This window comes from Onychostruthus taczanowskii, unplaced genomic scaffold (genome assembly GCF_017590055.1).
Source record: "Onychostruthus taczanowskii isolate IOZ18803 unplaced genomic scaffold, ASM1759005v1 scaffold99, whole genome shotgun sequence".
NCBI lineage: Eukaryota > Metazoa > Chordata > Aves > Passeriformes > Passeridae > Onychostruthus > Onychostruthus taczanowskii.
In genome coordinates, this window is record NW_024507990.1 from 1,837,149 (window position 1) to 1,850,994 (window position 13,846).

General features: G+C 49.5%; 1 protein-coding gene across 1 annotated transcript in view; it reads left to right on the forward strand.

The window, feature by feature from the left end:
* Positions 1–13,846, forward strand: part of DNAH9 (dynein axonemal heavy chain 9) — a 145,018-nt gene that overhangs the window by 106,593 nt on the left and 24,579 nt on the right. Inside the window, exons 61-63 of the mRNA XM_041427353.1 lie at positions 2,157–2,350; positions 5,690–5,838; positions 8,767–8,894. Of these exons, the coding sequence (XP_041283287.1) occupies positions 2,157–2,350; positions 5,690–5,838; positions 8,767–8,894 (471 nt within the window). The remainder of the gene's footprint in view (positions 1–2,156; positions 2,351–5,689; positions 5,839–8,766; positions 8,895–13,846) is intronic.

A 13,846-nucleotide genomic window follows, 5' to 3' on the forward strand; every position in this document is an offset into this window, starting at 1 on the left:
GGCTTCTCAGCTAGAATGGGAGAAAAATCCTAGCAAAGGATTTTTTTGTAAAATATCATGGCTTCAGCTGTCCCCACAAAGTTCCCTTGGCTGTGTGAGGAGAACGCTCCCAGGCTCTGTGGTGGCATCCAGGATTCCTGTCCTACAGCCTGATCCTTGCTGTGGTGGCATCCAGGATTCCTGTCCTACAGCCTGATCCTTGCTGTGTTTCCTGCAGCTGTGGGAGCCTGGGAGAGCTCTGCAGCTGGGGATGTGTGAACCCCAGCGAGCTGCTGGGCTCCAGCTCCACAGAAACGCTGCTTCTCACTGAGACCAGGGGTGCCAGAGAAAGCTGGAGTGATAAAGGAACTTGTCTGTGACTCACTGAATGAAAAACCACTTTCTCTCAGAAGATGGTGGATCCTCTCCCTCACACGGTGTGAAGAGCCCTGTTTTGCTGGAAAAGTATCATTTTGAGATACAAACTCAAGCCCCTCCTGTTTCCAGCCACCAGAGGTGATCACAGTGTGGGCTGCAAAGAGAAGAGCTCAGGTACTCCATCCCTTTGGATCATTTTCTATTTTGACCAATATTTTTTGTCTCCCTCAATTTCCATGACAACTCTAAGTGACAGAAGTACTTTTCATTGTGTGGACAGAAATAGATAACCCTGCACAGGTTGATGTGCAGTTCCCATCTGCTGCCCCAAAGAACCACTCCTGCCTGGGAACAGGGATCCTTTGGCGCTGGGCTAAGTCTCCTGAAAAAATTCACAACAAGGGTATTGAAAAGCAATTAATAGTCACAGAAAGATTACTGATCAAGACACCTTTCACTCCACTGGCTTTTAAATGGTAGCATCCCCCATTAATACCATAACTCCTTATAAATGCTATTAACATTGTTGACTAATGACAATTTTAGCGTTTATTTATATAATACAGAGGTTTTGTTTGCAATTAGAGCTTTCATGATTCTGCAATGTGTTGTTCAGGGAGAGAGGGAGGCCATCATTCCTGCTTACATGTCTGTCATTTAGTCAGGAAAAAGCAATTTTTCAGAGACTCCCTTGTTAACACCAGCCAAGAGACTTCTCGAAGCAGCAGCAGCCAAAGTTCTGAAGTGATATTTTAAGTAAATCACGTCAAAAGTCAACAGTGAGAGGATGTTTTATATAAGCACTTGCACTGAGAATTCCCCGAATTCAGCATTGCCATTGTGTTTCACTCAGCCATGAGAGGTGCACTGAATATATTTACTGCTGCAAGGCCCAGGGCTTGGCAGGTCAGAATGTGGCATCATTCCTGGGAACATCAGTTTCTCATGTTCAGTGCTCTGCTTTCTGGTTTTTCACAGAAATCAGCATAGGGTGCTGAATTTGGAGCAAGTCCTTCTGACGCTGACATTTCTCCTTGTTAGTGCAAATCCACACATGGAAACAACAGCTGTTGGATCACTCCTGTGCTCACAGTCTCCATGGAACTCTCTGGATCCCTGGGAGTTTGGCATGGGGATGATGCCTGGAGAGGCTCCTGGAACAGAGGCTGGACAGAGTTAAAGGAATAAAGCAGGGATTTATTAAAAATACCCTTCAAAGGATCCACCTTGGGCAGTGCAAGCGCCCAGCCAGGGCTGCACCCAAGATGGACCCAGCATGGACTCGGAGTCACGAGTTTTCACACTTTTAGCAGTTTGGGTCCATTCCCACCTTGGGTTCACTGTCCAATTGCAGCTCCAGGGGATGCAGTCCCACCCTCCCAGGTTGCTCTCCTCCATCCCCTGTTGTTTGCACTTTTTGTGTCTTGGTTCTGGGGCTGGCAAAGGATTGTTGTGTGTGCCTGAGCTGTGAAGAGAACTTGCTGACACTTTATATGGAATTCAGAATTCTATCCCAATGCAGTGCAGAGTCTGGAAACATGAAAGCTCCAAACAGGGTGGAGAATTCTTCCCTTTTTGGGTAATGAATGGGGAGGGCTGGTTGATGCCAAAATATTTCATCCTTCCCTGGGCTGAACCTTCCAAGGAGAATGGACAAAATCTGGTCCTGATGGGTTTCTGGCTGTGGCTGCCAGGCTCCAGCTCCCTGGTGGAGCAAAACACAAAGAGTCAGCAGAGTTAGAAAAATGGTCCAGAAGCACACAGGATTGTCCTTCCTGCCCTTCCTTGAATTTTTCCAGGCTCTCTCATCCATGGAGGAATTCAGAAACCTGGATCGGGACATTGAAGGGTCTGCGAAACGGTGGAAGAAATTTGTTGAGTCTGAGTGTCCTGAGAAGGAGAGGTTCCCCCAGGACTGGAAGAACAAGTCAGCCCTGCAGCGCCTGTGCATCCTGCGCGCCCTGCGGCCCGACCGCGTGCCCTGCGCCGTCAGGTGGGGCTGGGGCAGCGCTGGGCTGGGCTGGGCTGGCTGGGCAGCAGCAGGAGTTCAGGGACGTGCTGGCATTTGGGAAAGTCGGAACGTTTTTAGGGTGTTGTTGTGATAAGGCACGAAATGATGACACAGACACTGCTGCTCTCGAGGGGAACAAAAAAGAAGAAGAACTTTATTTTCTGACTCCAACATTTATAGTTTTCCAAAGGTGACAGTGGATTGGAGGGTGACAGTGCCACTTCTCCAATGCCACTGGACAGACCAAGGGTCCATCAATTCTCTCCACCTCCATGAAAGAATGCAAACATAGGTTATTTACAGAACTGTGTGTGAGAAAGTTTGTTGAAAGAATGTAAACATCAGAAGGCTTAACAAAGTCTTACAAAATCAGGGTGACAGGGTGTGAGTTCTGCAGCGTGGTTTTCTCTCTTTTATTTTTTTTTCCTGTAAAATGCAAAATTTATGTGCTGCTGGTTCTGAAAGTTGTAGTGGTAAATTATGTAGTGAAGGTAACTGGGCAAGGCTAAACCTCCCGAAATTATGCAAAAGCAACCTCCTTGTTCCAGGACAAACTAAAGGTCTTTCACTCCATGAGGACTTGGTTTTCCCTTCTCTGGCCAAGGTTTTGGCATTTCTGGGATGTCTCTCATGCTCCTGTTTCTCCAGTAGTTTGCATTCCTGCACCACCTGATGTGCACACAGCAGGGTGTTTTACTCAGTGTATGAACCACATCTGTTTGTGCTTCAAGGTTCACAGAGAAACACACTGAGTGAATCTCCTTGTGGTCACTGGTATTATTTTTTATTACAATAAATATTACAGTTTATCATAATACTAATACTAATCCATCTCTTTTCATGTCTTACTTTTATGGCTGGATTCTCCATGTGTCTCTCAGCTGAAAATACTGGTTTTCCTGTTGTTGCTTAACTTGAGTAAAATAAGCTCTTGGAATTTTAGGTGCATTTATGCAACTATAATTAATTTCTTTCTTACTCAGAAATAACAGGAACATCAAATTTCAGCCCCTTTTCTGTCTTTCTTTTATGAAAAGGGAACCCAAGTTCAAAAGCTTGGCTGGATATTTTTAGGGTGTGGGTACCTCAAGCTTTTCTGTTTGCACAGGAGTATTTAAATGGATTTTTGTATTGTTTTGTTTTGTTTCTTATCTCGAAGTGCAAACAGTAACAGTTCACTGAGCCTTCCCCAGGACTTTGGGGGCTTTTCGTGAAATACAACTCAGTTATCAATGTCTCAGTGTGCCAACATGAAACATCTCACTGGTGACCATGGACATCATGACCAGTCCATGGCTGCATTTTAGGAATAATATAATATGTTATATATCAAATATATACATAATAAATATAGAAATATATAATATTTTGGAGTAATAGCCCAGCCACAGGTGGCATGGGGGATTTTAGGTACCCTGGAATATCCCAACCTCAATTCCAGCTGCTGTTCAGAAAGCTCTAAGCCACTTTGTGTCCCACTCATGTGTCCCTGCTCCATGATGATGGTGTAGGATTTCTTTGGGATTTAAGATGATCCAAGCCTGTACAGGCCCTAGGAAGCTGGGGGCTCCAGCCACTCTTCCTAGCAGATCCCTGGGGATGTTTGCCCAGTCTGGTTCATTCCCTAGGTCTGAGGGAAGCCCAGCAGAAGCCCCTGACTCACTCCTTAGAGCTTCAGGGCCAGCAGTGCACCAACTGTAATTTCCTGAGAAAGGATTATCCCCTGTAAATCTCTTTTCCCCTTCAATCTTATTGAAGAACATCAGCAAAATGCTTCTTGTAGCACCTTGTGTTTCTGAGTCCCCAAGGCACTGTTTCAGAGCTGAGATGTGACGTAAAACAAGAGTGTTGTGACCTTAAATCTGATGGACTTGGTGAAATTTTGTGACCTGAGCCTTTCAAGAAGCAATTTACCAAATCTTGACCCTGAACAGAAAAATCTTCTTAAAGGAGAGGTACCAAAAATGTGGAAGCTTTTTTTTTTTTTTTAATGCAATCCTTCAGGCATTTCTATTCCAGCTGCCTTTCACCAGTCCTTGAAGGAGGTTCTCAGCTATCTTAGAAAGAATTTGGCTGCCTTCAAAAGGCCTGAGTAATCCATCTGAGCTGCAGCAGCGTTCCTGGGGTTTGAATATAACATTGCTACTTTTGAATCAGTGTTCAGTGTCTCTCTTTCTGTAAAGCACTGATGTCAGGAGCTCACCCTGGGGGAATCCAGCCAGAACATTCTCCACGCACCGTGCTCTGTTCCAGCAGCTGCTGTGGAGCTGAGGAAGCTGTGAGCTTTCCCTGTTCACTCCTTTGTATTTTTCCTTGTCACTCTCATGCTAAGGCTCCACGCTCCAGACATTCTTCGAGCTCTTCCCTTTCAGCTTTGCAGATCAAAGCAATTGTGTAAATCATCTGGACTTTGTGTGGATCGCTGCTTCCTCTGCACGGCTGCTTGGGTTGCAGAACACGTGGCAGGTTCTTGTGTCTTAACTCATTTCTTTCCTCCTGAGGTTCCTGAGACAGAATTGAGCCAGTGCTTGTGTTGTTCTTCTGAATGCAGCTCCCACTGCTCTCCCTTCCTGCTTCCCTCTGTTTGTCAGGAGCTGCTGTCTCCTGTGGCATCCCAGCCCTGTAGAGTGCCAGGCTTTGCTGCTGAGGGCAGCCCTGCAAGCCCAGCCCACAGATCCTCTCCACAACTATTTCCTGCTCATTTTCCTAATATCGGTTTCTAAATCATTTGAAGGATCAAAAGTATGAGGAGAGGCTGAGGGAGCTGGGAAGGGGCTCAGCCTGGAGCAAAGGAGGCTCAGGGGGAAATTCTGGCTCTGCACAGCTCCTGCCAGGAGGGGACAGCCTGGGGGCAGTCGGGCTCTGCTCCCGGGGAACAGGGACAGGAGCAGAGAAAACAGCCCCAAGTTGCACTAGGAGAGGTTTAGATTGAATATTAGGGAAAAACTTTTCCAGTTGAAGGGTTATCAAACCCTGGCACCAGCCCTGGAAATGCTCAAAAGACCTGTGGATGGGACACTTGAGGCCACAGTTAATGGTGAACACAGTTAATGGTGGTTGACAATGGTCACACCTGATAACCCTGGGACTCTTCTCAAACATTAACAATTCTGGGATCCCATCATAATTAATTGATTATTTGCAAGGGAATCTGCATTTCCTGAACAAGGTGGTGGTTGACAATGCTCACACCTGATAACCCTGGGACTCTTCTCAAACATTAACAATTCTGGGATCCCATCATAATTAATTGATTATTTGCAAGGGAATCTGCATTTCCTGAACAAAGTGGCAAAAGTTTTTTTTTTTTCTCTCTGGCAGAGATTTTGTCGAAGAAAAGCTGGGCAGCAAATACGTGGTGGGGAGATCCCTGGATTTTGCAACGACCTTTGAGGAATCAGGGCCTGCCACCCCGATGTTTTTTATCCTGTCCCCAGGAGTGGACCCACTGAAGGACGTGGAGAAGCATGGTAAGGCAATCCTGTCCCCAGGCACACCACAGCATTGCTATTTATCTGCTGCATTATTATCTTAGCACGACATGCCTGTTTTGTTTGGGCTTTTTTTCCCTCATCTCTTTGTAGATAATGAAGTAATTTGTTAAAAATAGATAATTGTGTGAGGATGCCATGGGATTTTGCTTTGGTTTTATTGTTTTCCTTAAAGTTTTCTGGATTTTCATCTGAAGTTTTAATTTAAACTCGTCTCTTTCCTGCGCTGCCTGGATTCACATTGCTCACAGTGCAGGGATCTCTGAGCTGGGTTTGTGCACAACCTGTAATTTACGTCAGAGATGTCTCACACGCTCTCAGATGCTCGTTGCCAAGAAAGGTTGAACCAGAGGACCCTTGAGGTCCCTTCCAACGTGCTATTCTATGATTTTATGATCGCTAAAAATAAGCAGCAGCTCCCTGTAACAGATTGCTGCTTTATGGCAAAGTTTCCAGGTTTCCTGCCGTCCCTCCTGAGCTGATCTCCATGTGGATGGTCAGCTGTGGAGCTGTCAGCTGGCTCCAAAGGCAAAGGGCCTTCTGTGACATGCCTCACTCGAGAGGGCACTGCTGCCCCTGTGCCCCAGTGGCTGCAGTCACTCTGTGCTCCAAAGCTGCCCTTGTGTGGAATTTACTCTGGGTCTTGGCTCCACTTTGGAAAAATTCTCATTTTCAGCCTGAACCTCCCTCTGGAGCAGAGGAGTCTGATGCCTTTGGGGTTGGACAGGACAAAACATCATCCAGGCTGGCACAATGACTTGTGCATTCTTTTTCCTCTCCACAATGCACCCAAAATAATGTTTGAGTGAGCCTTTACCAACATTGCCAGGAGCAGCTGTCAGAGCTGTTGAACTTTGCCCATTCTGGGGAATTCTTGGGCTTAGCTTTGCATTTCAGGCTCTTTCTGCCCCCAAACCAGGTGTCATTACTGGAAATTAAAGACACCCCCCCAAAAAGCTCTTGTGATTTCCCTGGCTTCCCTCTGGAGCCACCTTGGTGATCCTGTCTCTCTCTCCTTGTAATTTCCTTGTATGGGAAATGAAGCAGTAAAATCAAACCATGAGTGGTTTAATTGGAATTGTAAAGATGAGCATAGCTGAGCACCTGGGGTTAGCCAGCCAGAAAAGTTAGAGCAAGAAAAGCCAAAAAAAGAGAAGTAATGAAATAAAATCACTGCCACAGAGCAGCTGCACTGGCCTTCCAGCTGCCTCACTGGGGTTTTGCTTGTTATTAATATTTCTCTGTCCTTCATTAGGTGTTATTAAAGTGCAGGATAATTCCTGTGAATGGAAGTCAGCTTCTTGCAGATGCTGCCCACCCCTGGGGCCTTTCCTTGGCATCTCAGGGAGGGCCCTGCAGCAAACAGGGGTGGAAGGGCTTTGTGCCCTCCCTGAGTGCCCATCCCCTCCCTCCTGCAGCCAGCAGGGAGGGAGCAGGGCTGGCACTGCCAGAGCAGGCTCACTGATACCCCTCTGCACTGGAAATCACAACTGATATTAATTTATTACTCATCCCCTGGCATGGGGTGGTGCCCTGGCTCTGTGGTTTGCCCCATCCCCTCTCCAGGCAGTGGATCATGAAGGCAGGGGAGAAGATCAGCATCTTTCCAAGCTGGCAGCAGTCAGAGATGGTGGGAAAGAGAACGGAGAAAGAGAAGTGGGAACTCTGGAATGTGTGGGGAGCTGTATCCCAGGGGAAGCTGTGCTGAGGCTCAGCAGAGAGCTGGAGTTTGGAGTTTGTTCTCCTCGTGGCCATCTGTTCTCAGTCTTGTACCACGAGATGGTTCCTAAGCCTTGCAAGACAAATCTTTTCCTTGTTTCTCTCTAAAACCTGCCTGCTTTTGGCAGGAATTGGGAATTCAGGGCGCACCATCTGCAGGAAGGCAAACCTGCATGCAGAGATAAGTGTGGGCAATCCCCAGGGATCAGCTGTAGGGATGAGTCCTGACTCCCTGGCTGAGCCAAACCCATCCTGGGGATGTTTGTGGGGCTGCTCCCTCCTGCAGCACAATTCGGGTTTTTCTTCTGAGGTGCACACAGCAGGGAGAGCTGGCTGTGCTGTGAGAGGAGCAGCAGTGTGCTCTGTCTGTGGGGGACAGACTCAAAACCTGGCCAGGAGATTTGCAGCCATGAGCATGCAGAAATGATCTGAGCCACTGGGATGCTGTAGAGGGAGCAGGGGAGGCTGAAGGATCGTCAGAGAGCAGTGAAGGGACAGGAAGAGCTGCCATCCTCCCTCCAGAGCAGGGCTGTGGGGTTTGGGGTTTGCCTTCAAGATCCTCTGCCTGGAGAGGGGATGGGGCAAACCACAGAGCCAGGACACCACCCCAAGCCAGGGGATGAACATAAATGAATGTCAGTTTTGATTTCCTCTTCCCAGCACTGCAGAGTGAGCCTGCCCTGGAGGGACACTGGGATCTGTCTGGGTGGCTCCCAAACCACCCCTTCCCATGGGCTTTGCTGAGAAACCTGGAGGGTTTCTCTCTGCTCTCCAACCCCAGACACCTGGCAGGTCTTGCTTGAAGAAGCTCCCAGGGATTCTATTTCATTCCAGCTGCCCTCTCCAAGCCCAGCTGCTGCACCAGCCTGCATTGCAGGGGCTTCTCCCCACCCAGTGTGGGTGTTCAAAGCCTGGTTAATCAGCAGGAAAAAGATTTTAATTTCTTATCACTGTAAAATGTGTTTTTACACCGAGTTGCAGGGGAATAATGTTCTTTAAACAAGAAGCACTTTATAATAAGGTACCTTTGTGGGGATGCTGCACTGTAATTAAAAGAGTTTGGGGGAAGCTGCTGCTGTGTGAGCACTTGGGCAAGGAGTGGGTGAGAGCCAAGAGAAGTGATATGAGGAGTGTGACAGCTCATGTGTGAGGGTTTGGTACCTGAACTCACGCCTTGTTCCCTCCCAGGGAAGAAGCTGGGCTACACCTTCAACCACAGGAACCTCCACAACATTTCCCTTGGACAAGGCCAGGAGCTGGTGGCTGAACAAGCTCTGGATGTGGCTGCAAAGGAGGGTCACTGGGTCATCCTTCAGGTACGGGGTCACGGGGGCCAGTCCTGCCCCTCTCCCAGCTTGGTGTCCCCTCTGCTTGGGACACACGTGTCCCTGTGCGTCCCAAGCAGCCACCTCTCCCTGGGATCAGGCTCTGGCAGGTTGGGTTTCTCCTCCTGGAGCTGTTGGTGGGGTGTGCACATGCAGGAACGTGTTCCACACTTCTCTGTGCCTTTGTTTGCTCCGTGGCTGAAGGAAGAGCTCTGTTCTGAGAGCCCCTGGACTCTCCTCTGCCCCTGCACCTCAGAGAGCACAGAGGGAGCTCTGCAGTGGGGCTGGCTCCCTGTGTGGTTTTTGAATAGAGAGAGACATCACTCTGTCTCCCAGGATTTTTTCCTGGGGAAGGCAGTGAGAAGCACAGAGGGAGAAGAGAAGAACAATTCTTATCTCTACTTGCTGCTCCTGTTGTTTGGCACACGTGGAATGCGTTATGGAGATTGTTTAACGAGAGGGGTTTGTTAATTGGACACCAGTGAGGGTTGCTTGGATCGATTGGCCAATTGTGTCATGAATTTTGGGAACAGTCACAGGTTTTTCTTTAGTATAGTTATAATATAGTGTTAGTGTACTATAGTACAGCTTGATAAAGCTGCATCCTTTGTTCAGCCTCCTGAATCATGGGGCCAGAGCTCATTATTCCCTACCTTGGGGATGCCCTACATCAATACCCCTGAGCATCCCAAACCAGGGAAAGGCTGCCAGCTCTCATCACAGCCCCACAAAATGCCTCAGAGCCTCTGGGGTGTGGAGGGAGCTCTGCCTCTGTCAAGTGCTCTCTGGAGCCCTCATTTAGGGAGGGTTTGGGTTTGCTGATGTGCACTCGGTGATGTCAGCTCTCATTACAGCTTTTGGGAACCCCTCTGATTTCCTTGATGTGGATTATATAAACTTTCATTATCACTGAATTGTTTGCATAAAATTAGATTAAGACAAAGCTCTGAGCCGTGATCTAAGCCTGCAGGCCTGGTTATGAATTGAAATTAAATATCTCTGATATTTTGATCTTAATTTTTGCCTTTTTTTTTTTTTTTTTTGCAAACTCCCTCTGAGGTAAACAATGCTGAGCTTCTCTAGAGCTTTTAATATACACAGGGCTGCAATCCTGGCATCTGCCTTTGAGGTGGTGCAGATGGAAATACGCAGCTTTTTGAGCCGTTCAGTAATGCAGAGTGAAAAGTTATTTTGTTATTTTCTACAGTGCTGGTGTGCTGCTGTAAAGGACCTGTCAGCAGTGCCAGGCTCCATGTGCACTAACAGACAAGCACTGGAGGCCTGAAGGGTTTTTATTACATCCATTCCCAGCTTCTCTGGTGGTCAGAGCAATCAGTAAGAGGTGAGGCAGACACTGAAGGCTAAATCAGAAGAAATCCTCCCTGGGAGGGTGGGCAGGCCCTGGCACAGGTGCCCAGAGCAGCTGGGGCTGCCCCTGGATCCCTGGCAGCGCCCAAGGCCAGGCTGGACAGGGCTTGGAGCAGCCTGGGACAGTGGGAGGTGTCCCTGGGACAGTGGGAGGTGTCCCTGCCATTAAGGGGTGGGATGGGATGATTGGGTCCTGCCATCAGTCAGGGCTGGATCAGAGCAATATTTGCCATTTGGTTTATCTAGCAAGATCTTTCCTGAGAGGTTTCGGTGACAAATGCCTCACAAACAGCTCCAGGAATGTTTGTACAAGATCTGGAATGACACAGATGACTCAATTTACTAAAGTGTCACAGGATTTTGTGGATCATTGCATTAATAACAAAAGAGAGGCCAGAGCAGATCTCAGGGTAATTTTACCCAGATTAATTAAACTCATTATTTGAAGGCTGTATCCCACCCACAGCACAGCTATACCCAAGCTTCCCATTTGTTTTTGAGCAGACAAAAAGCAACTGTTAGCTTTGCTTCTGTGTTTTGCCATCCCCTGACCAGCAGCTCAGCTCACGTGGAGCAGAGCTTCTCACACACACGTTCTCCAGGACAAACACTTGAGGGGCTCATCTGCGTGGCTTTTTCACGTGTGGCTCATCCCTGGTCCTTGATTGGGACCAGACATAATGAGAGTCACGTGCTTGGAGCATTAAGGAGTCAGGGAATGAGGTTTGGGAGGCAGCTGGGAGGTTTTTGTTGGATGGCAGGAGCAGGATCACTGCTGTTCTGGGAAGGGCCACTTCCTCTCAGTCCTGTTGCCTTTTGGCACCACAGGAGGCAAAATAAAGACAAAAACACTCTGGGAAAAGTTCCTCAGGTCACTCTGACAATGGAGATTTTCCTGAATGACTCATTTCATGAGAGAGAACAGCAGAAAGCCACTCAATCCTTCATTTCACGGGAAGACAATCCCCCTCACCCTGGCAGAGCCTGGCCAGCAGCTCCCTGTCCCTTCAGCACCAGTGTTGTTCCTGTGTGGTGGCTTCAGCTTTGCTGAGCTCTGGTACAGGGTGGTGACAGATGAGTGAAGCCCACAGCCAAAATTATTCCCTACAAATACAAATGGTCCAACTGCAGAACAGGAGCCCCTGAGGCAAAAGTGCAGCTCTTTAAGGGAGCCTTTTTTACCTGGGGCTGCAGAACAGCGCAGCTCAAGCCCAGCAGCTGCTCTGTTCCTGTCATTGGTGCTGAAGGGCTGAGCTTGATCTCCGAGCTCCACAAAATCCCATTTACAGCAGGCCCAGCCTCTGGGTCTCCTTAGCAACACTTCAGAGGTTTGGAGGTCTTTGAAGCCAGGGGTGGCATTGCACTGGGGAGTGCAGGCAGAGCTCGCTGCCAGCTCCTCGTGGCTCTGGGGGGCACAGCTGGGCCCACAGCTGGAGATGCTCTGTGCAGTGCTGGGATTGTCCAGCCTGGAGAAGAGATGATTCCATCACCCTGGATGGTGGGGAGTAAAGACCAGACTCTCCCAGTAGTGTCTAGGGATGGGCACAACCTGAAATTCAAGAAATTCCATTCAAATGTAAATGCCATCTTTTTTTTCCCATGTGAATGACCAAAGAGTGGATGGAGGTGCCTGTAGAGATTGTGGTGTTTTCATCCTTGGACACATCCAAAAGCACCTGGGCCTGTTCCTGGGCCACTGCACTGCCTGACCCTGCTTTGAGCAGGGACTGGGGGATGCCAGAGGTGTCTCCAGCCCCAGTGACTCTGTGATCTCTGCCTTCCCATGCCCAGCTATCCGTGGATCTGGTTTCTGTGCTGCCTGCAGCGTCCCTTGTGCAGGCAGGAAGGAGCTTTGCACCAGCTGTGTCTGCTCTGTCTCCCTCTCAGAAGCCTTTTGCTGACCCAGTGGGCATCACAGTCACCAAATGGGGCTGATCAGCGTAACAGCAAAGACAGAGAAATTTGTTTGTGTTTGTTCAGATGCATGTTTGAATGCTCTGATGCAGGGAAGAGCTCAGACATTAGATATTCCCAATTTAATTGTAGTCTTCACCCATTAGCCAAAATGTCACTTCCTTCTCTTTGTGATCAAGTTAATTTAATTCTTGAGCATCTTTCCATTTTCCTAGATTGCTGCTTCACTGAGTCAGGTTCATGGATTAAATTGAATAACAGTGAGCTCCTGGAGCAAAACTGTGTGAGATTCATCACTGTATCAGAAATCACAGAATCCCAGGATGGCTTGGAAGAACCTCTGGGGATCATCTGGCCCAGCCCCTCTGCTCCAGCAGGGTCACCTGGAGCACAGGTCCAGAGGAGGCTCCAGGATGAGCAGAGGGATGGGGCAGCTCTGCTGGCAGGAAAGGCTGAGAGAATTGGGGTTGTTCATCCTGAGGAGTGCTCTGAAGTGAACTGACTGTGGCCTGAAGGGGCTCTGAGAGAGCTGGAGTGGGACTTTGGACAAGGGATGGAGGGACAGGACACAGGGAGTGGCTTCCCACTGACAGAGAGTGGGTTTAGATGGGATCTTGGGAAGGAATTCTTCCCTGGGAGGGTGGGGAGGCCCTGGCACAGGCTGCCCCTGGATCCCTGGCAGTGCCAAGGCCAGGCTGGGCACTGGGGCTGGGAGCACTTGGGACAGTGGGAGGTGTCCCTGCCCATGACAAGGAGTTGGAATTGGATGAGCTTTCAGGTCCCTTCCAACCCAAACCTTTCCACAGTTCTGTGATTCTGACACCACAAATCAGGCCAGGCTGGTGACATCTCCTGCCCGTGCCATGCCCTGGGCACAGCAGTGCCCTTCCCTGTCCCTTGGGGTCCCCCAGCACCACGCAGTGAGCAGGGGCAGTGCTGGGCTGGCTCTGGCTGTGCAGCCTGGCTGGTACAGGGATGGAACATCAGGGAATGTTTTTCAAAACATCTCCAGAGAGTGAGGCTTTGTGCAAACACCAGTTCTCCTTGTTGCAGGAGTGATTTGTGAGGAGGGCTGAAGGAGAGGGGCACTTTCAGGCAGGGCAGGGTCCCCAGGTGCTGCCAGCACAGGGAGGGGAGCATGTGCTGCTCTGTGTCCATGCGGTGCTATTCCTGATGGTTGCCACGGCAACGCTGACTGTGATATATGTTCTGCCTTGTGCAAACACAGGGGCTCGGCAGGGAACTCCCAAAGGAAAGCCTCTGGTGCTGCCATGTCCCTGCACGTGCAGCCCAGACCAGCACACAGCCTGCAGCACTGCCCTGAGAGGGGAAAAGGCACAGGGAGGGGCTGTGGGCATGGGCTGTGGGCATGGGCTGTGGCATGGGATGGGCTGTGGGCATGGGATGTGGGCCTGGGCTGTGGGCATGGGCAGGAGGGAGGGTCAGTAGGGATGGTCAGTGTGCAGGGAATGGTCAGTGTGCATGGCCAGTGGACAGGAGATGGTCAGTGTGCAGGGGATGGTCAGTGTGGGTGGTCAGTGGGGTGGTCAGTGCACAGGGAATGGTCAGTGGCTGTGGGACTGGGATGGGCTGTGGGCAATGGGCTGTGGCATGGGATGGGCTGTGGGCATGGGATGTGGGCCTGGGCTGTGGGCATGGGG